The sequence below is a fragment of the Fukomys damarensis genome, unplaced genomic scaffold (assembly GCF_012274545.1).
Source record: "Fukomys damarensis isolate Sample0158 unplaced genomic scaffold, DMR_v1.0_HiC HiC_scaffold_35, whole genome shotgun sequence".
In the NCBI taxonomy this organism is placed as follows: domain Eukaryota; kingdom Metazoa; phylum Chordata; class Mammalia; order Rodentia; family Bathyergidae; genus Fukomys; species Fukomys damarensis.
The window spans coordinates 39,791,727-39,812,376 of NW_022900947.1; the positions used below are offsets into that span (position 1 = coordinate 39,791,727).

A 20,650-nucleotide genomic window follows, 5' to 3' on the forward strand; every position below is an offset into this window, starting at 1 on the left:
AAAAAAAAAAGAAACAAAATTAAACAATATGCAATACATAAGAAACATATTTAACTTAAAAAGAAACACATGGATTAAAAAATCAAAGGAGGCTGAAGCAGGAGGATTGCTGTGAGTTCGAGTCCAGCCTGGGCTACATAGTGATTTCCAGATCAGTCTCAACTACACAGTGAGACCTTGTCTCAAAAACCAAAAAACAATATTCCATGCAACAGGAACTCCAAAAAAGGAGTTGCTATATTAATTTCAGAAAAAGTGAACTGATCAAAAGAGACCAAGAAGTTCACTAAACATTGGTAAAGAGAAAATTCAACAGGAAGAGATAGCAATTATAAACACATATATACCAGTCACCAGCACACCCAACTTCATATAACAAACACTAATGGACATGAAAAATCAGACTAACACCAATACGATTGTAATAAAGGGGCATCTCCTCATTGTCACAAATAGATCAATTAGACAAAAAAAATCAATGAAAAGAAAATATCAGAAATATCAGAAAAATAAAATCTTTAAATTGACTTAATAGACATAACAGAGTTCTAGCCAAAACCAACAGTTTTCACACTCTTCTTAGCAGTACATGAGACTTTGTCTAAAATAAACCACATATTAGCCCATAAAACATGCTTAAGTAAACGCAAAAGAATCCAAATTATCCCATACATGTTATCACATCATATTGCGATGAAACTAGAAATCAATGGCAAAAGAAACCATAAAAAATATAAAACATAAATATGAAACAATACCCTCTAGAATAATCCATGGATAACAAGTAAAATTAAGGAAGAAATTAGACAACACATACAATCAAATAATGACAGTACAACATATCAGAACTTCTGGAACACAATGAAGCAGTCCTCTGAGGGAAGTATATAGCAGTGAATGGCCACATCAGAAAAATACAGCAAGCCCAAATAATCCAATCATGCACGTAGAAGAACAAGAAAAACCCAAACCCAAAGCTAGTGTAAGGAAGGAAATTATAACAATCAGAGCAGAAAGTAATGACACCGAGACTAAAAAAACAATATGAGGAATGAATGAATCAAAGAGCTGGTTCTTTGAAAAAATAAACAAAATAGGCAAACCTTTAGTCAATCTTACCAACAGAAGTCCCAAGTCCATGTAATTAGAAATGAAAAAAGGCAAAAATCACAATGGATCCTAACAAAATCAAGATAACTGGTAACTATTTTGAGAACCAGTACTCTAATAAAATGGAAAATTCAGAAGAAGTACATAGATTCCTAAATACATTTAAACTACTAAACATCAACAAAGACAATATAAAAGTTCTGAATAATACAATATCACTCAAAGAGACTAAAAAAGTACCAACTAAGAAAAGTCCATGTCCCAACAGATTCGCTGCCAAATTTTACAAGAACTTTAGAGAAGATGTAATGTCAATACTTCTGAAACTTTAATCAGATCACAAGGAAAGAACACTCCCAAAGTCATTACTTGAAGCAAGCATTACCCTGGTTCCAAAACCAGAAAAAAAAAACAAAAAAAAAAACAAAAAGAACTACTAGCCAATCTGTTTGATGAACATTGGTGCCAAAATTCCCAATAAGATACTGGAAAACAATGTAGAAAATCATAAAAAAGATCATATATTATGACAAGTAGGACTCATTCCAGTAATGCAGAGATGGTTCAACATTGCAAATCAGTAAATGTAACACACTACACATGAACAAAAGCAAGGACAATAATTATACAATCATCTCAATTTATGCAGAAGTTTGAAAAAATCAAACATCTATTCATGATAAAAATTCTGAAGCAAATAGATATAGAAGGAAATTTTATTAATCAGATCAAAGCCATTTATGCCAAACCTACTGCCATATATATTTTATATTATAATCAGTAAATGTAACACACTACACATGAACAAAAGCAAGGACAATAATTATACAATCATCTCAATTTATGCAGAAGTTTGAAAAAATCAAACATCTATTCATGATAAAAATTCTGAAGCAAATAGATATAGAAGGAAATTTTATTAATCAGATCAAAGCCATTTATGCCAAACCTACTGCCATATATATTTTATATTATATATTATAATATTTTATATAATATTTATATTATTACATAATACACACACACACACATTTCCTCCCCCCCCGGCTTCAGCTCCATCTTTTTTTTTTTCTTTTTGCAGTACTGGGGGTTGAGCTTGGGACCTTGCACTTGCAAGGTAGGCACGGTGCCACTGAGCTAAATCCCCAGTTCTTCAGTTCCATCTCTATTCTTATGTCTTGGCACTACTATTCTTCCATCACATCCCCCAATTTTCACTATTGCTCTTTTCCTACTTTGCTGTGACCTTCTCTCCACCATGAAATATTTCCCCCATCCAAATGAATCTTGTTAAGCATACCTATCACAATATTCTATAGAAGTATTATGATTATATAAAAGTTTAAAATATCACTTTGTTGAGATAATTTTTAAATTCTCATTTTATACCAGGCAATTATCTTTAACTAACATAGTACTTTCAAGAAGAGCATATAAAGCTCCCAAAAACTGCAGAATCCTTGGATTAGCATCATCATGTTTAGGTTAAGATATATCTTTTTATATTAAAAATCAACATGGGTCTCACTTTATATCCTGTGTTAACATACATGCTGTTCCATTCCCCTCAGCTGTGCTATTATCCACTTAATAATATTTAAATCCTGATTATTTTGCAACCCACTAAGTTTCTAAAAATGAATAGACATTTCTCAGATCAAGAAGTATAAACAGCAAATAAACATATGAAAAAATACTCATCATTTATGAGATGCAAATGAAAACAACAGTGAGACTCTATTTCACTCCAAAAAGAACGGCTGCTATCAAGAAATCAAACAGTAACAAATAACAGTAAGGCTGTGGAAAAAAGGAAACCCTTCTCCACTGTTACTGGGAGTACAGACTAGTGCAAACACTGTGGAAAGTAGTGTAGAGATTCCTCAAAAAAACTAAAACCAGAGGTTCGATTTGATCCAGCTATTGCCCTTCTTGGTATCTTCCTAAAAAGATTAAAAGCATCATACCATAGCAATATATGTACCCCTATGGTTATAGCTGCAGAGTTTATAATAGCTAAATCTTGGAAACAGCCCAAATGCCCATCAACTTGTGATTAGATAAAGAAGGTGTGGGTTTATCCTGGATAGGAAGAACCTATATAGTGAAAATGGCCACACTTCCAAAACTGCTACACAGATTCAATGTAAACCTAACTGAAATCCCAACAGTATATTTCACAGAACTAGAGAAAACAATCTAAAAATTCATTTGGAACCAGAAGAGACCAAGAATAGCAAAAGCAATTCTAGGCAACAGAGACATGGCAGGGAGTATCACAATCCCCGACTTGAAATTATACTACAAAGGCACTGTGATAAAAAGAGCATGGTACTAGCAAAGAAACAGGCTGAAGGATCAGAGGAATAGATTAGAAGATACAAAAACAACTCCAGACATGCTCAGCTACCTCATCTTTGACAAAGGAGCCAACCATTCTCACTGGAGGAAAGATAGCCTCTTTAATAAATGGTGTTGGAAAAATTGGATTTCAACCTGCAAAGATTAAAACTAGACCCCTATCTTTCACCATTCACCAAACGAAAATCAAAATGGATTATCTAAAGACTAAAACAGAAACACTAAACTTGCTGGAAGATAAATTAGGTAGAACTCTTTAAGACATTGGCATAGGGAAAGACTTCATGAACAAATCTTCCATAGCATGGGAACTAGCACCAGGGATTTAGCTCAGTGGTTCCACTGCCTGCCTCGCAAGCGTAAGGACCTGAGTTCTATCCCTGGTACCTAAAAATAAAAAAAAGAAAAAAGAATTAAGCTGGGCATGGCAGGATACGCCTGTAATCCCAGCACTTGAGAGGTGAGGCAGGAGGATCACTGCAAATTGGAGACCAGCCTGGGCTACATAGTTTCAGGTCAGTCTCAATTACATAGTGAGACCCTGTCTCAAAATAACCAAAAAAAAAAAAAATGGAGAGAAAAAGCTTCTACACTGCAAGAGAAGCAACCAACAGAGCTAAGATACAGCCTACAATGTGGGAAAAAATTTTTACCAGCTGTTCCTCAGACAAAAGTCTACTACCTAGAATACATAAAGATCTCAAAAAAATCAGACCCCCTCAAATATAAAGACCCAATTCAAAAATGGGCATCTGAAATGAACATACATTTCTCAGACAAAGAAGTAAAAGCAGCAAATAATCATATGAAAAAATGTTCAACATCACTGATCATTCGAGAGATGCAGATAAAAACAACACTGAGATTCCACCTCACCCGAAAAAGAATGCTTGCTATCAAGAAATTAACCAGGGCCAGGGATTTAGCTCAATGGTGCTGCCACCTGCTTCACAAGCACAAGGGCCCAAATTCAACCTCCAGTACCACAAAAAAGAAAGAAAGAAAGAAAAGAAAAGAAAAAGAGATTAACCAATAACAGGGCCAGGGATTTAGCTCAGTGGTTCTGCCACATGCTTCACAAGCACAAGGGCCCAAATTGGACCTCCAGTACCAAAAATAAAGAAAGTGAGCGAAAGAGAGAGAGAGAGAGAGAGAGAGAGAGAGAGAGAGACCTCCAGTACCAAAAAGAAAGAAAGTGAGCGAAAGAGAGAGAGAGAGAGAGGGAGAGAGAGAGAGAGAGAGAAATCAACCAATAACAAATGCTGGCAGGGTTGTTGGGGAAAAGGTAGCCTTCTTCATTGTTGGTAAGAGTGCAGACTGTGGCAATCACTGTGGAAATCAATATGGGGATACCTCAAAGAACTAGGAGTAGAGGTTCCATTTGACCCAACTATTCCTCTGCTGGGTATCTTCCCAAAAGAATTAAAATAATCATACCATAGTGATATATGCACATCCATGTTTACAGAGGCACAGTTTGTAATAGCTAAAACTTGGAAACAGCCCAATTGCCCATCAACTGGAGACTGGATAAAGAAGATGTGGGTTGTTTTATATATAGTACTATTCAGCCATAAAGAATGAAAAACTAGAGACATTTATAGCTAAGTGGATGCACATTTGCATCATACGCTTAAGTGAAATAAATAGGACACACAAGTTGTAAATACCGAATAGTTTCTCTTGAGTGAAAAACTAAAAATGTAAATAAGGATCAAAATGTATAATTGATATTGTGAAATAAGAAGAAAATGTCTAAAGGAGTAGGGGAAGTGGAAGGGGAATGGGAAAGGAAAGAAGGGAAAAGAAAAAATATGAGAAAAAGGAAAAATATAGAAACAAAGATTTTGTAAATAGGGAAGGATGGAAAGGGTGAAGGGAAGGCAGGGGAATGGGGAAAAAATAAGAATCAAGATACATCATGTAAGAGCCGGGGATTTAGCTCAGTGGTTCTGCCGCCTGCTTTGCAAGCACAAGATCCCAAGTTCCATCCCAGTACTAAAAAAAAAAAAGAAGGTACATCATGTAAGGTACAAGATCCTATTGATGAACATAACTGTATTGTATACCTAAATGCACCAATAAACTTAATGGGAAAAAAAACAAAGTAATAAAAATAAATAAATATATTAAGCAAAAAGCTCAGACAAGCAAAATAACTAGAGGTGTGGATAATTTCTATTTTTCTAAAAGTAGTCTGAGAATACCTCTGCCACAGAATTATTTTACATTATTGTAACTGATTCCTCCCTGAAAGTTTAATCCTTTGAAGACAAAAATAGTGGCTCATCCCTTTATGACTTTCAGAGCCTGACACAGCACATGGACCTCAGAAATTACAGAATAAATATATATTATCATGACTAAATTGACATTTAATTGTCTCTTTTAAATATCCTAAATGAATTGTACTCAATAAATTTTTGTTAAAACCAATTGAAAAGAAAAATAAATGTTTTCTGAAACCACAAAAAAAAAGATGTGGGATTTTTAAAAATAAAATGGAGTGGTTCTGCCACCTGCCTCACAAGCACAAGTACCCCAGTTTGATTCCCGGTACCAATACAAAAAAAAAAAAAGAATAAAAATAAAATGGAGTACTATTCACCCATAAAGAAAGATAAACTATAGACATTTATAGTTAAATGGATTGCACCTTGAGACCGTACTCTTGAGTGAAATAAATAAAACACACATGTGTAAATACCAAATTGTTTCTCTGGTTTGAGAAACTGAAAGTGTAAATGAGGACCAAAATGTATAGCAGATTTTGTGAAATAGAAGAAAATGTTCAAAGGGGAAAGGCACCTAGGGACGGGGGGCAGAGAAGAGGAAAGAAGGGAAGAAAACTGAGAGAAGTTAAAAATGGAAATAAAGCTTTTATAAACAGGGTGGGGTGAAGGGTTAAGGGAGGGAAGGGGAATGGGAAAAAAATAAGAACCAAGATATATCCTGTACAGGTACAAATTCTCAATGATGAATGTAATCATAATGTATACCTAAAGTGTACCAATAAATTTAATGCCAATATTATTTTAAATCAAAAATATTAACAACTGGGCAAAGGATTTAGCTCAGTGGCACCACACCTGCCTTACAAGCACAGATCCTGAGTTCAATCCCTGGTACTGCAAAAAAAAAAAAAAAAAAAAAAAAAAAAAAGAGGTAGTTATTTCTAGTGGTATATAAAAAGCTAAAAAAAAATCTAATGAACAACAACAACAAAAAAAAAACCAGTAACAACTACTTCATAGACCTGTATGCCAATAAGTCAAAGAATTCAGAAAAATAAATAAATTTTAAATAATATGAATATCAAAGCTGAACCAAAATGATTTAAAAACCCAAATAATCCAACAGACAAGGAAATTGAAGCAGTAATAAAAAAAATCTACTAAGAAAAGCCCAAGACTGAGTGATTTCACTGCTAGCTAAATCCTTCAAAAATTTCTGAGGAGTTCTAAGATCAATACTCCTCAAGGTTTTTAATCAAATTGAAAGGGAAAGTGCATCTTTAAAGTCATTAGTAAAAACTACCATTATCCTGATTCCCAAACCAGAAAAGGATCCAACCAAAAGAGATAACTACAGACCAATTTCTTGACTGAAGATAGATGCAAATATCCTCAACAAGGTACTGACAAAGAGAATGCAACAAATCCTCAAAATCATTATACAATATGACTGAGTAGGATTCATCCCAGGGATGAAAGGATGGTTCAACATACACAAATTAATAAATATAAATGTAATACAACATACAAACAGGACAAAAATCGCATGATCAATAGATACAGAAAAAGCCTTTGACAGAATTCAGTATCTTTCCATAACAAAAGCATTGAAGAAAATAGATATAATCTCAATCTGATATATAATAGATATATCTCAATCTGATAAAAGTCATTGAGCCAAATTTACTGTCAACATCATCCTAAATGAAGAGAAGCTGAAAGCTTTCCTTCTAAACTCAGGAATAAGAAAAGGATGTCCAATATCACCACTCCCGTTCAACACAATACTCAAAACATGAGTAAGAACAATTAGATAAAAAAAGAGAGAAAATGGGTAAATATAGAAAAAAGTCAAACTACCATTATATGCAAATGACATTGATCTACATCCCACAAAATCCAGCAAAAGACTCTTACAAATAGCAAATTACCAGTCCAACTTTTTAAATACAGAATGATAAAAAATTACCCATTTTTCATTAATTTTATAATATAACAGAAAATATTAAAACGACATTTTTATCAACTGGTTGAAAAGACACCTGCCCAAGTGATTCTCATGATAGTCAATATGTAAACAAACATGATGCCCAAGTGACACTCAGGGTAAACAGTTAAGTGGTTAATAACCAAATTCAGTAATGTAGAAATAAAATCAACATAAAAAAACCAATAGCACTTCTGTATACTAAATGATAAACCCACTGAGAGAGAAATTAGAAAAAATGCCGTTCACAATAATACCAAGAAAAATTAATTACATAAGAAGATTAACAAAAATAAAGAGGTGAAACCTACAGCATCCTGAAAACAGGAAATCAAAGAGGATATCAAAAAATGGAAAGAAATCCCCTATTCCCAGATATCCAGAACCAATATAGCCCAAGTGGATATACATCCTAAACTATTATAAAGATTTAATGCTATCCCTACCAAAATCTCAATAGCATTCCTCACAGAACTAGAATAAACAGTCCTAAAATGTATGGAACCAAAAAAGATCTAGAATAGCTAAAGCAATTCTGGGCAACAAGGGTAAGGAAGGAGGCATCACAATCCCCGATTTCAATTTATACTAAAAACAGTGATACAAAACAGTATGGTATTGTCAAAAACAAGAAGGAAAAAATGAGAACCAAGATCTGTCATGTAAAGGTACAAGATCCCAATAATGAATGTAACTGCACTGTATATCTAAAATGTACCAATAAACTCAATGAGGAAAAAAAAAAAGAAAGAAAAAGAAACACACACAAATTTGTAGATCAATGTTAGCAGAAAAGAGGATGCAGAAACAACTCTATTCATACTCAATGTATTAATTACTTTTCTCACATTGCTAAGACAAAATACCCAACACCCAGGATTAAAGGGGACAGAGTTTATTTATCTCACAATTTGCAGAAGTTTCAATCCATAATCAGCTGGCTCCAAGGCAAGGTGGATGGCAGACAGGCATGGCAGAGGAGTAACACCCAAGGTAGCAAAGGCAACTAAGGACCTTAACAGTAGTTTTCTGCCCCTTTTTCTTATTCAGATTACTTAGCAGGAGTAGCACTCACACCCTTAATCCTAGTGTCCTTGGGCCTAGTATTGCACCATGAATCAAAGCCCCACGCTAAGATCACTTAAGGCTTTGGGGTATACCTAAACACAAGTCATAACATTCAGCTACCTTACCTTTGACAAAGGATCAAATACTTTTGCTGGAGGAAAAATAGCCCTGTTAACAAACAGTGCTGGTAAAACTGGCTATCCACAAGCAAAAGAATGAGCCTGGGTCCATACATCTCACTACGCACTAACCTAAAATCAAAATGGATCAAATATCTAAATATTAAAAAAGAAGGGGGCCAGGGATTTAGCTCAGTGGTTCCACTGCCTGCCTCACAAGCACAAGGTCCCAAGTTCGATCCCTGGTACCAAAAAAAAAGAAAGAAAGAAAAGAAAAGATTTTAAAAACATCATGTACATGTACCAACTTCCCATGATGAATGTAATCATTATGCACTACAAAAAATTATGTACGAATAAAAAAGGAGATGCTCTATCCTGTTTATATATCAATGATGAAAATTTAGAGAAAATGAAAAAATGATAACCTAGATAACTGTAATTGACAAAGGTAAATCTATGAGAGGTTTACAGCTCTCCACAACCGAAATTAAAAAGGTAAATCTATAAAAGAAGCAAAATGGGAAAAGATCCAGTCTGCATAGATAAAAAGTTAGGGTTAGGGAGCAGCAGGTACATTATATTTCTTTTTATACTGAAGGACAGAAAGAAGAATATGTATAAGCACCAACACAGATTTGGTAATAGATTTCATAATGGAAAGGTATGAAATTTTCTGATAATTTCTACTTTCTCAGTAATACTAAAAGCAAGAGAGCTGAGGATGAGTCTGGGGAAGGAGATCTGGAGGCTTCAGAAGAAAGTATGAAATGATTGCTGCTGAATGGCAACTCTGTGAGTGCTTATTTTTAAGCTTTTCTTCACCTCTTTATGTTGTAAACTTTTAGAGGGAAGGGCAGGGGATTTAGCTCAGTGGTTCTGCCGCCTGCCTCATAACGACTTGAATTCAATCCCCAAAACAAAATAAAACAAAAAACTTTTAGAGGGAAGAAGCTATGCTTATTTTGTTGTTGTTGTTGTTGTTGTTGTTGTTGTTCTATATGTAGAAAAAAAGGAATTTACAAGGACTCAATACCAAAGACATAAAGAAGCTATGGCGAATTAGTCCAAGTGGAGAGAGCAACCTGAGCAGTTGTGTTTATGTCTCAGAAACCGTTGGCGCTTGCAGTGTGGCCAAAGAGCAGACTGCAGAATTCAAAGAAAAGTAACAACCAAGGAACTGATTACCATAATGAGGTCTCTTGGACAGAATTCCAGAAGCAGTTATAGGACATGATTAAAGAAGAGGATGCTGATGGTAAAGGTACAAGTGATTTCCTAAATTCTGACAGTGGTGGCAAGAAAAATGAAAGACACCTACAGTGAAGAAGAAATTAGAGAAGCACTCTGTGTGTTTGACAAGGTAACAAAGGTTATATTAGTGCAGCAGAGCTTTGCCATATGATGACAAACCTTGGAGAGAAATTAACAGAAGAAATGGTTGATGAAATGATCAGGAAAGCAGAGATCGATGGTCAAGTAAACTGTGAAGAGTTTGTACAAATGATGGCAGCAAAGTGAAGACTTGTATTGAAAGTGTTAGATTTCTTCTACAAAATGTTTATTTGCCTTTTGTTTGTAACTTATCTGTAAAAGGTTTTCCTCTGCTGTCAAATAAATACTCATAGGGACTGAATGTATTAGGACTTCATTCCTTTATGTTTTCTTTCCTTATGTTGCTGTCATTGCCCTCAAACCTTATTTTTGAAAACTGATGGTAACATGTTGGCTTACACTGGATACAAGCATACCTAAACTTAGATGGAGTTGATCAAAAGAAGGAACATCTGGGTTATGCCTTTCTAAAAGTAGTTTTCTATAGGAATTCTTAGCATGTTGTTGAAATGTGGAGTTGTAACTCTACACAGACCATGGACAGTAAACAATATGTATATAAAAGTTGGACTATTGCAAAATAGGTACATCATCTGGGTACTCATATGCCTTTTTTTGCACTGTTGGTCTTGTACCAGAAACATTTTATTTTATTGTCTTTTGCCTTTTAAACTTTGTTCGGCCACTTAAAGAAAATCTGCTTATGGTACAGTTTGCCTCAAATTTATTCCAAGTTTTATATGTGTTTTCCAATTTAAAACTTTACAATTTATTCCAGAAAGAAAGAAAGAAAGCAAAGCATGGTGGGCATAGTGGCAGCATTCTGGGAGGGTGAAGCAGGTTCAAGATCACTTAGGAAAAATTATTGTAAATACAGGCACCTGCAAATTTTTAAAAAGTTTCCAAGTGTACAGTTCTCTATGTAAGCATAATTCCATTTTCCATTCTTCTGAACTAAATGCAGTTGTTTTAACAAGGCAACGCACATTGAATACATAATTACTTGCTACAGTATTTAACAAATTATTTGTAATTACTGATTTGCCTGTCTATATACCTCCTCTAAACTAAAGTTCAAATGCTGTATGACTAGGAACTATATCTATCTAGGTCATCTTTTATCTCCAATTTGAGATACAGCAAGAGGCCAATAAATATATGCTGAATCAGTGAAAGTCCAAGCACCCTGTCCAATGATTATGAAGAACTCTGGCAATGCCACTTACCTGTGAGATCCAGAGTTCTATCCACAAAGACAATAGATGCCCTGCCCATAGCAGTCTTCCTCCTGTTCTTGGCAGGGGCATAATTGGCCAGATCTGCAGCGATGACCCGACTGAGTGCACCCACAGCAAAACATTCCTCCCGAACCCCCAGATGCTCACACAAAGAACTGAGGCCTGACACCAGGCACCTTATCTGCAGCATCAGCTCTGGGGTCAGCGCAGTGGAATCCACCTCACCCAAGCTTCCCAGCCTTCTCTTGTCTGGTCGGGCACTATTAAGAAGATGTATATCCTGGGGTAGCAGTGGAAAAAGAGAAGCAAAGGCTGGAGTCAAGGCAAGGTAGGGAGCCACAGGAGAGAGCAACAGTGGCACATGCAGCACCTCTGCCGTGTAGTTCATGTTGCCCATCCACTCACACAGCTTCTCCTCCAGCTGCTCGAACACCGGTTGTTGTCCATCCAGCTCAGCCGCTGCAGCCGCTGGCACGTGGTTAGCCGTTAGATGAACAGCGTGGCTCAAGGCAGTGACCACTACACAATATTGGAAGTGACTGCGGCAGATGATGTCTCGCAGTGTCTCCACAGTTCGGCCTTTCAGCAGGCAGCTCAATACAAACACCGCCTTGGGCTGTGCGACATTGCCAACAACTGCATTGGGCTCGAACTCCCGTAGGTGGCACTCAGGACCCCCCACAGCCTCCATGAGACGTGTGGACCCGCAGCTCCAGTGCAGGCTCTCCGCGCAGGCAGCATCTAGGTAGACCAAGGCCCGTTTCACTTTGGCCAGCACCTGCTCCCAGCCTTGCAGCGTAAAGGACAGAACGCCCGGGGTGCTCATGGCTCGGGATTCGCACACACCGGGAACTCGGGTACAGGAACTTCTATTTGAACTCACGACTTCCGGAAGTTCCCTCAGACTTTGACAGTCAACACAGTGCACGTGGTTACGTAAGAAGACCGCGCGCGGTGATGACGTAAAGGAGAGCTGATTGGTTAATAAGGGGGCGCGCTGAGGAAGTGGGCGGGTCTGTAAACCTTTAGGCTTCCTGAAAAGATCGAGGGGCGGGGCTGAACCGCTTTGTCAGCCTTTCTGTATCCCGGCTACATTTCCCTACTACCTGAGAATTCTTGAGAACAATAAAATCTAATCTCAAGAGTGATATCTTTCTTGGGTATGAACAAATCTCTGAAAGTATATCCCCTTTCGCCATCTAAACTCTGAGTAGCCAGAGAAAATAATAATAACGGATTGCTGTGTAATATTTTGCAGTTTATAGTCTGCAATAATATACATTATTCACAAGAACATTAAAAAAAGAGAAACATACTGGCCTCATTTTAACTTTCTCTATCTTTTTCCTCCAGCATCTCGTTTTGGAACCTTGATCTGCTTTAAAACTACTAGAATCTGGTGAAGGGGGTGAAGGGAGGGCAGGGGTATGGGGAAAAAATAAGAACCAAGACATATCATGTAAAGGTACAAGATCCCAAAGATAAATGTAACTATTGTTTGCTTTAAATGTACCAAAAAACTTAAAGGGAGGGAAGAAAATTCCTACAATCTGTTTCTTCCTCTGTATTATTGCTGCCACCTCGGCACAACAAATAGCTCATCAGAACAATTGCAATGATCCCCTGTCACTTCTTGCTTTGCATCTCTTCCTGCTCCAATTCAATTTTCTTCCTAATAACGAAGCTATATCTGTTATTTTCCTGCTTAAAAGTTTCACTTAGACCAGTTGCCTACAGGACAAAACCAGACTCCTTGAAAGATACCAAAATCTTTCATGATTCCTCAATTTCTCTATTCTTAGCCTGGAACCAAATGTAACCACACACTGAAAACAACACGTTGAGCAGAATGTTCATAAGTTCAATTTTTCAACCAGTAATTATTAAGCACTTACTAGATATACTCTCTGTGCCAAGCTCCAAATATGCAGTGGGTAATACCGTAGTAAATTACACAATCTGATCCACCAAGAATTTATTCCTGATAAATTCTTACTGGCCCCCAATAATCTTTCCCTATTATACCTTCCAAGTAAATGTTTTCCTAACTCAGCACCTACACTAATCTGCCTCCCTCAAGCCCTGACACACAGCACTCAGTTGAAAAGTATACCTAGTATGTGCCTTGTTATTAGGTAACTTTTGACAGGTTTCCCTTTACTGTTCTACTAGACAGTACACTAGAGGCCCAGCATTCTCAAAACCTAAATGATAGCAGGAATTCAATAAAGATTTGTTGAATTTTCAACTAATATTCCTATAGTAATGCATTCAACAACTTTCATTGAACATGTATGATACTCCAGACATTGTGTTTGCACTCAGGATATAAAGTGATGTAAGATACAACCATGTTTTCAAAAGAAATGTAATAAAAAGACCAATACACATAGAACAAATAAATGCAAGAAAATGTCACAAAAGCAACAAATTTTTTAAAATGTGTAACAGTTATAAAAGGAGAAAAAATCTGACTGAGAAAAGGGGAAGTGGTCAGAAGAAGTTTCACAAAGTACAGAACAATGGCCTTCAAAGAAGATCAGGTGTTTGGCAGGTGCACAAGATAGGGAGTATTCAGCAGCCTAAATGAAGACATGAAACTTTAGAACATGTTCTTTAGAACCACAATAGGAGGGGACAGATCTCAGATATAATATGATCCAGGCATAGCCCCAAATGTAGACTGCTCAGATGAAGAGAATCATGAAGAGTATTGTCTAGTTAGACTCCAGAAGGTCCAAAAAATTATGAGATAAAGAAGTAGGTGTGAGTCATTCGTTATAGTACCTAATAGCAGAGAAAAGGAAGACTGTGGATTGTATATCCATGTCATCTATGAGTGAGGGGAAATGAAGAAAGAGTAGAGTTGGTTAATATGGATGGTATGAGCTGGGGGAAGATTTTCTCTACTCAACTAGTAGTGGCCCATTAGAGCCAAGAAAATGGCAATACTATCTCCGGGCTCCATGGTACAAACTGAAAGATAATGGTTACTCTGCAGTATAGAAAGATAAGAAGTGCTGTCCTTGGAGAGAGATTGGATTTCATTTTAAGTGAACAAGTGGATACATCTTTCTGCTTTGTTTTTTCTTTCTTTTCAGAGAATTGAAACCAAGATCTTACACACCTTAAGCCTGTACTCTGTCACTTAAGTACCACGGTTCCTTTCTGATGAACTACCTAGACTGTTGGGCATATACATAAAATGAAACAAAGGTAGTCATGCCATTATGGAATTAGAAAGAAATACAGAGGTTGTCATAATTCAGACTATTACAAGAAAAATACTGTGTACCAAATGGTTTCAACAGCACAGATTTTCTCACAGTTTTGACACCTGATGTGATAGTTGGCTTTCTGTTGCTGTGACAAAATACCTGATAAAATCAACTTAAAGGAGGAAAGATTTATTTTGGCTCACAATTTTAGAGGTTTCAGTTCATGGTTACCTGGCTCCCGTACTTTAGGTCTGTGGCGGGCAGAAACATTAGGTTAGAAGAGTGTGTGTGAGGCATGGATCTGCTCACCTCATGGCAGCCAGAAAACAGAGGAAAGAGTCAGAGAGGAAGTGGCCAAGGACTAGATTCCCAACATCATACCCCCATGATCCACTCCTTCAAATAAGCCCCTTCTCCTTTTTCTACCACTTCCCAATAATGGTATCAAATTTTGATCCCATCAATGGATTAATCTACTAATGAAGCTAGAGTCCTTGTGACCCAATAACTTCAAAAGCCCCAATGCATCAACACAATGAGCCTTCTGGAGGACATTTTAGATAACAATCATAACAGCTGGGAGGTCCAAGATCAAGGGTGCTGGGATGGAATAACTCTGATGAGGAATGTCTTCTTGGTTTGCAGATGTCAGCTATCTTTGAGCTGTGTCCTCCCTTTGCAAAAAGCAGAGAGGGGAAGAAAGCTCTCCTGTCTCTTCTTATGAAGACACTGACCCCCTCCCATTATGGAGAACCAAATTACTTCTGTAGTTTCAAACACCATCATACTGGGGAATACAGTTTCAACACAAGAATTTTGGGGGAAGGGAGGGAAACACAGGCTGCAGTAGAGATGTGAGGGAAGGGCACTAAAGAGTTGGCAAAAAGTGATTAATGATGAGGTGATATAGAAGTCTTCTAAAAGTTGTGCACCACAATTATAAAATCACATCTAATTTGGCGGGTTACCAAAGCATGAAGGAGTTTGTAGGCCACATGCCAGGAAGCTTGGTTTTCATTTTACATATAAGAGTAAGGCATTGCCAGGGATTTGGCTCAGTGGTTCCACTGTCTGCCTTGCAAGCACAAGGGCCCGAGTTCAATCCCCGGTACCGGGGTCGGGGGGAACAGTAAGGCATCATTAAAGGGTTTTGTGTATTTGAATTGCAGTGTGGTAGTGGAAATAGAAGGCATAGACAGTTTGGGGGTGTATTTGTTATAGAAAGAACTAATAAGCTTTTCTAATAGATTTGTACAGGTAACAGAGGAACCAATGAAGAGAAAAAAAGATTCAGAATGATTATTTGTTGGGCTGAAACAATTAATTGGATGATGGGTATTGATACTAAAATGTGAAAGCCTAGTGAGCATGGCAGTGGGACAGTACAGATTTGGGAGAAGAATTCACAACTTTCATTTTGGACAGAAGTTTGAAATGCCTATATAACATCTGAGAGAGTTATCTGGTAAATCATGAGAGTCATACAATGTCCTAAGATCAACAAGTTAAAATTGCAAATACAAATTTGGGGGTCACTGGTTCCCAATTACATAGATGGTATTAAGAGTAATGGAAAAGGATGAACTGTCTTTGGATACAGGGTAGACAGAAATGAAAACAGGGCTGGGGATTTAGCTCAGTGGTTCTGCCACCTCCCTCACAAGAGCAAGGACCTGAGTTTGATCCCTGGTACAAAAACAAACAAACAAACAAACAAAGCAAAAAAAAACAAGGAAGAGGCCCTTTCTTGCTTTCAGATCTTATGTTACAGTGAAATGAATTTCTTCTAAAATCGTTTGCTGAAGATGCTCACATCTACCTTATTTAAAAAGATTTATGCTTCTGTACTGAAAAATAATCAGCAAATTGCTTCCATTCCTCATAAAAAAAGCATGTTTTCCTTTACCTTATTTTAAGGTACTCTGCAATCATGATCAGTGCTTGGCTTAAGGATCCACTAAGCACTTTATAAGTTCTCACATTTAAAAGGGCATGCAGCCTGCCTCTCAAACTCAAGGTCAAAAGCTCAAGCCCTGGTACCAAAAATAAAATAAAAGGGCATGCAAAGTTTACATAATAGTACAGATGTACATAGGCTATAACAATTTTTCCAGAAAAAAACTAGTAATATAAAATTTAGTGTTAAAATGTAGAGGGAGATGGCTCTTGATTCCTCTGTGAGGTACATGGAGGAAGGAATGCTCTATACATGTGAAATTGTTCTGATTGTTAAAAGAAGGAAAGGCCTAACCCAGAACACAATACTTTCTGGCCTCAATGCTTTAACATTTCAAACCTCATTGTATCCTTCCAAGAAGTCGCTATGAAACACTAATTTGATATTTCAATTTATTGATGTGGAAACTACAGAATATTGAGATATAAGCAATATATTGAAAATTGACAAAAAATAGCACAAGTAAGCCTAATGCTATATCCATGCAACAGACATTCATGAGTATTTACTTGCTGTGTAGGAGAAACTAAAAAAGACACTTTCTTACATGAACAACTCATTATTTTAATGAACATTTAATCATTTTAACTAGGCATTCCTTTCTGTACTCCACAGAGATAGATAAAGACAGATGGTTATTATTATTTTACTAAAGACAAATAGACTACAAAAATGAATGCACTTGCCAAATGCAAGGTCCCTGGTACCACCCCCAAAAAAGAATACAGATGGAAAATAAGTAAATCAGAATGCCTAAGGTCCCAAGTTCGAACCCTGGTACCACCCCCAAAAAAGAATACAGATGGAAAATAAGTAAATCAGAATGCCTGTAGTATTATAGTTTGATATGGTTATAAGTCATGAAGTAGGAGATGTATATAAAATCTTCAAAGCATTTGTCCTTGAAATTTCCTCTCATGAGTAGGGAGATAAAGACAGCATTAACTAAGGGAGTATATTTAGACAAGGAATTCGTTACTGGTAACAAGGAAGAAAGAGGCTTTTAATAGTCATTAATAGTGATTTATGGGCTTCTCTACTTGTGGGAAGCTTTATTTTCAAAGCTTCACTCAAATGGTACCTCCATCATGAAGATGACTCTTACATGGCAATTATTTTTCAATGATTCTGCAGTCCTGTTTTAGCAATACATAGAAAGGCAAGCTCCTTGATGGTGGCTGGAAGGAGATAGAAGCCCCTCAACAAAAGACAACTGGCTCTTCCATGAAACTACCAAAATTTGTTATAGATTCTTGGAATAATAAATAGAGAAATAAATAGATGAGACTAAGAAGGATTGCTTTATGTAGTCTCAACCAGTAAGTAAAACCTTCATTCCATTTCTTTTAGTAAAGGGTAAGATGACATCCTCGGTGTTATGTTCCACATAAGGAATGTAAAGGACAGATACACAAGATGTCTTATTTAAGGGAATATATGAAAAGTGAAAAATCTAAGATATATATTCAGATAATTACTGCTCAGTGTGATAAATGTATGCCATAAATGCAAAAGTTCTAGAAGGAGCTCTGTCCCTCTCATCCAACCCATAGCATTCGTCATATTGCCATTCTGTCCCTCCCTCCACTCCAGCAACATTTGGTGCCTCAGGAGCTTTGCAACTCCTAATCCCTCTGTCTGATAGTCTATTTACTCAAGAACACACCAGTCTTACTTCCTCTCTCCATTCAGGCCTCTATTCTTATATATAATTTTATTAGAATGGCTTTCTCTGATTAGTTGATATAAAATTGCACCCTCACCCCCACCTGCTTCATCACTTTGTTCTTGGCCCCCTTGTAGCTTCTTTCCTCATAATCTCTATCAACATGATATATTCCCTATTTATATGATTGTTGTTTGACTCCATTAGACTGAAAGCTTCACAAAAGGAAAGACTTTTTGAAACAGCTCCTTGCCGAATCTAGCTAACCTTGAAGAGTTCAAGAAAGATTTTTATAAAGGTGGTTATACTTCAACAAGATTTAGAAGAACTCAAGGGGTTATTCTTTTTTTTTCAGCTTTGAGTTTATTGGTACATTTTAGGGATACAGTACTGCTACATTCATTGTTGGGATCTTGTACCTCTACATGACAAGTCTTGATTCTCATTTTTTCCCCTTGTCCCTGCCCTCTCCCTTCACCCGCTCCTCCCCTCCCCATCTAAAAACACTTTATTTTCATCTTTTCATTATCTCACATTTTTTTCTTTTCTCAAGGGGTTATTCTTAACAGACAAAGAAGCTGGGAATAGCATGAAGAGACATGCTCAAAAGTAAGGAGAATTAATATCCTATGGCTTAAATCACTTGAGATAGTGTGGTTTGGTAGGATGTAAACACTTTGTGTTTCAATTATAGTGCATGTACATTTTCCCTGCAGGACAGTTGTTTACTACCCTTCTATCTTTCTCAGTGAATTGATACCTCTTTAAAGACAGTGACTAGGCTTTACTTAATGTCTGTATTTTCCAAATTCTTAAGACAGAGCAGCTATTCAATAAATGTCAAACAGATGGAAGAATATTCATTAGAGAGCACAAAATATCTATTCATTTATTTGTACAACTAAAGTGGACCCCCCCTTTTTCTGTTGAAAACTTTGTTTGAAAACTTTAAAACGGAAAGGAATGTAAGAGATACCTAACTCAACTCCCCGTTTTGTAGTTGTGTAAACGGAAGCATAGACAGAAAGGTCGATCACCCACAATCACAAATCTAACTAGTTATAATTGAAAACTTGAAACTCTGTTTGGACCCATCCTGTGCCATCTTTTCCTTGGAAGATGTGGTCTGAAAATTTAAGATTATCTTTTAAAAACTAACCATGCTATCATACAATTTGAAGAAACACTTTGAACTAATCGGCAAGTCACAAGGAACTTGAAACAGGGGTTTTTGTTTTTCACAAAAGTGAAAAGTTGAAAGCAACCTACGTATACGTCACTAGGGAAATAGCTACATTTACTTTATAACAGGAGTGCTATGGAAATTTTGAAGGACTACTAAATAATGAAGTTTGATACACTAAAATCGAAAATATCTTCACTGGTGATTTAACGTAAAAGAAAAGAAATGGCAAGCTTCAAGAATATACAAAGAGGACTGTACCTGTCAAGACTCCTCAACCTCTGGTTCTCCTATCGAAATATGACAGGTACAGTAAACAAAATTTCAGAACAATGCACTCCTAGCAGAAAAGAGGTAATGGATAAAGCAGGCTTTAACCTGAACTGCATCCGTTTTCAATGCAAGCGCAATGTATTACTCATATTTTACTTTTGCCTTTGTTGGCTTTTAAAACTAATTTTTTAAGAAACTCAACACTGATTATGTTTTCTCTATTTAACAGGTAATGTCTCTGTATCAAGTATGCACGTGAAGAGTGAGGCGTTTAGGAAGATTTGAAAATACTGTATAAGAGGTCCAAAAGGAGAGTAACATCAAGGGCAGAAGGGTACAATGGTGTAGCAATAGCGATAAAGATATTAGAGAGGAGACTGGGGGAGGGGAGCAGACGCCTCAGCAAGAAAACCAAGCCAAAAGGCCTGCGGGGAGCATGGGGGCGGGGCTAACTGTGCCGCGCATGCGCTACCAGCCCCAGGTGGCCGCCGTGGCGGAAGGGAAGCCACCTAGAGACGCTGCGCCGTGCGGCTTGATTGCTGCTACGCGTGCGCAGACGGTTCCGTGCCTGAGTCTTCGTCTTTGCCTCCTCCGCTGCTGCCTTCCCTGGTTTTGAGTCTCGCGTTTTATTGATTCGCTCACTGCTGGGCTCGCGCCCCGGGCCAGGGAGCCCGGGGAAGAGGCTGGAAAGAGCTGTTGACCTCCGTCTTTAAACCGTGCGCGGAGCGGCCATGTCGGCCGGCGAGGTCGAGCGCCTAGTGTCGGAGCTGAGCGGCGGGACCGGAGGGGATGAGGAGGAAGAGTGGCTATATGGCGGTACGGAACTTCCTGTCCCTGTTTCTCTCGGATTTTCTCAGGCCTTACCCCCCGCCCCGCAGACGGCCAGTATCCCTGACTCACC

General features: G+C 37.3%; 2 protein-coding genes and 1 pseudogene across 18 annotated transcripts in view; 2 read left to right on the plus strand and 1 right to left on the minus strand.

Moving 5' to 3' along the window:
* The window catches only part of Scfd2 (sec1 family domain containing 2), a 419,781-nt gene extending 407,355 nt beyond the window's left edge, over positions 1-12,426 (minus strand). The window contains exon 1 of the mRNA XM_010640292.3: positions 11,441-12,426. Coding sequence (XP_010638594.1) covers positions 11,441-12,278 — 838 coding nt within the window. The 5' untranslated portion in view covers positions 12,279-12,426. The remainder of the gene's footprint in view (positions 1-11,440) is intronic.
* LOC109118562 lies at positions 10,072-10,400 on the plus strand (annotated as a pseudogene).
* A 7,820-nt stretch (positions 12,427-20,246) lies between the features above and the next one.
* The window catches only part of Fip1l1 (factor interacting with PAPOLA and CPSF1), a 67,361-nt gene continuing 66,957 nt past the window's right edge, over positions 20,247-20,650 (plus strand). For 10 of the 17 annotated variants that reach the window (XM_010640256.3, XM_010640257.3, XM_033758836.1 and 7 more), the window contains exon 1: positions 20,249-20,565. In XM_010640256.3, the coding sequence (XP_010638558.1) occupies positions 20,481-20,565 (85 nt within the window). In that variant the 5' untranslated portion in view covers positions 20,249-20,480. Of the gene's footprint in view, positions 20,566-20,650 lie in introns of all 17 variants that reach the window. The other 7 variants (XM_033758835.1, XM_033758838.1, XM_010640258.3 and 4 more) reach the window with 3 other exon arrangements.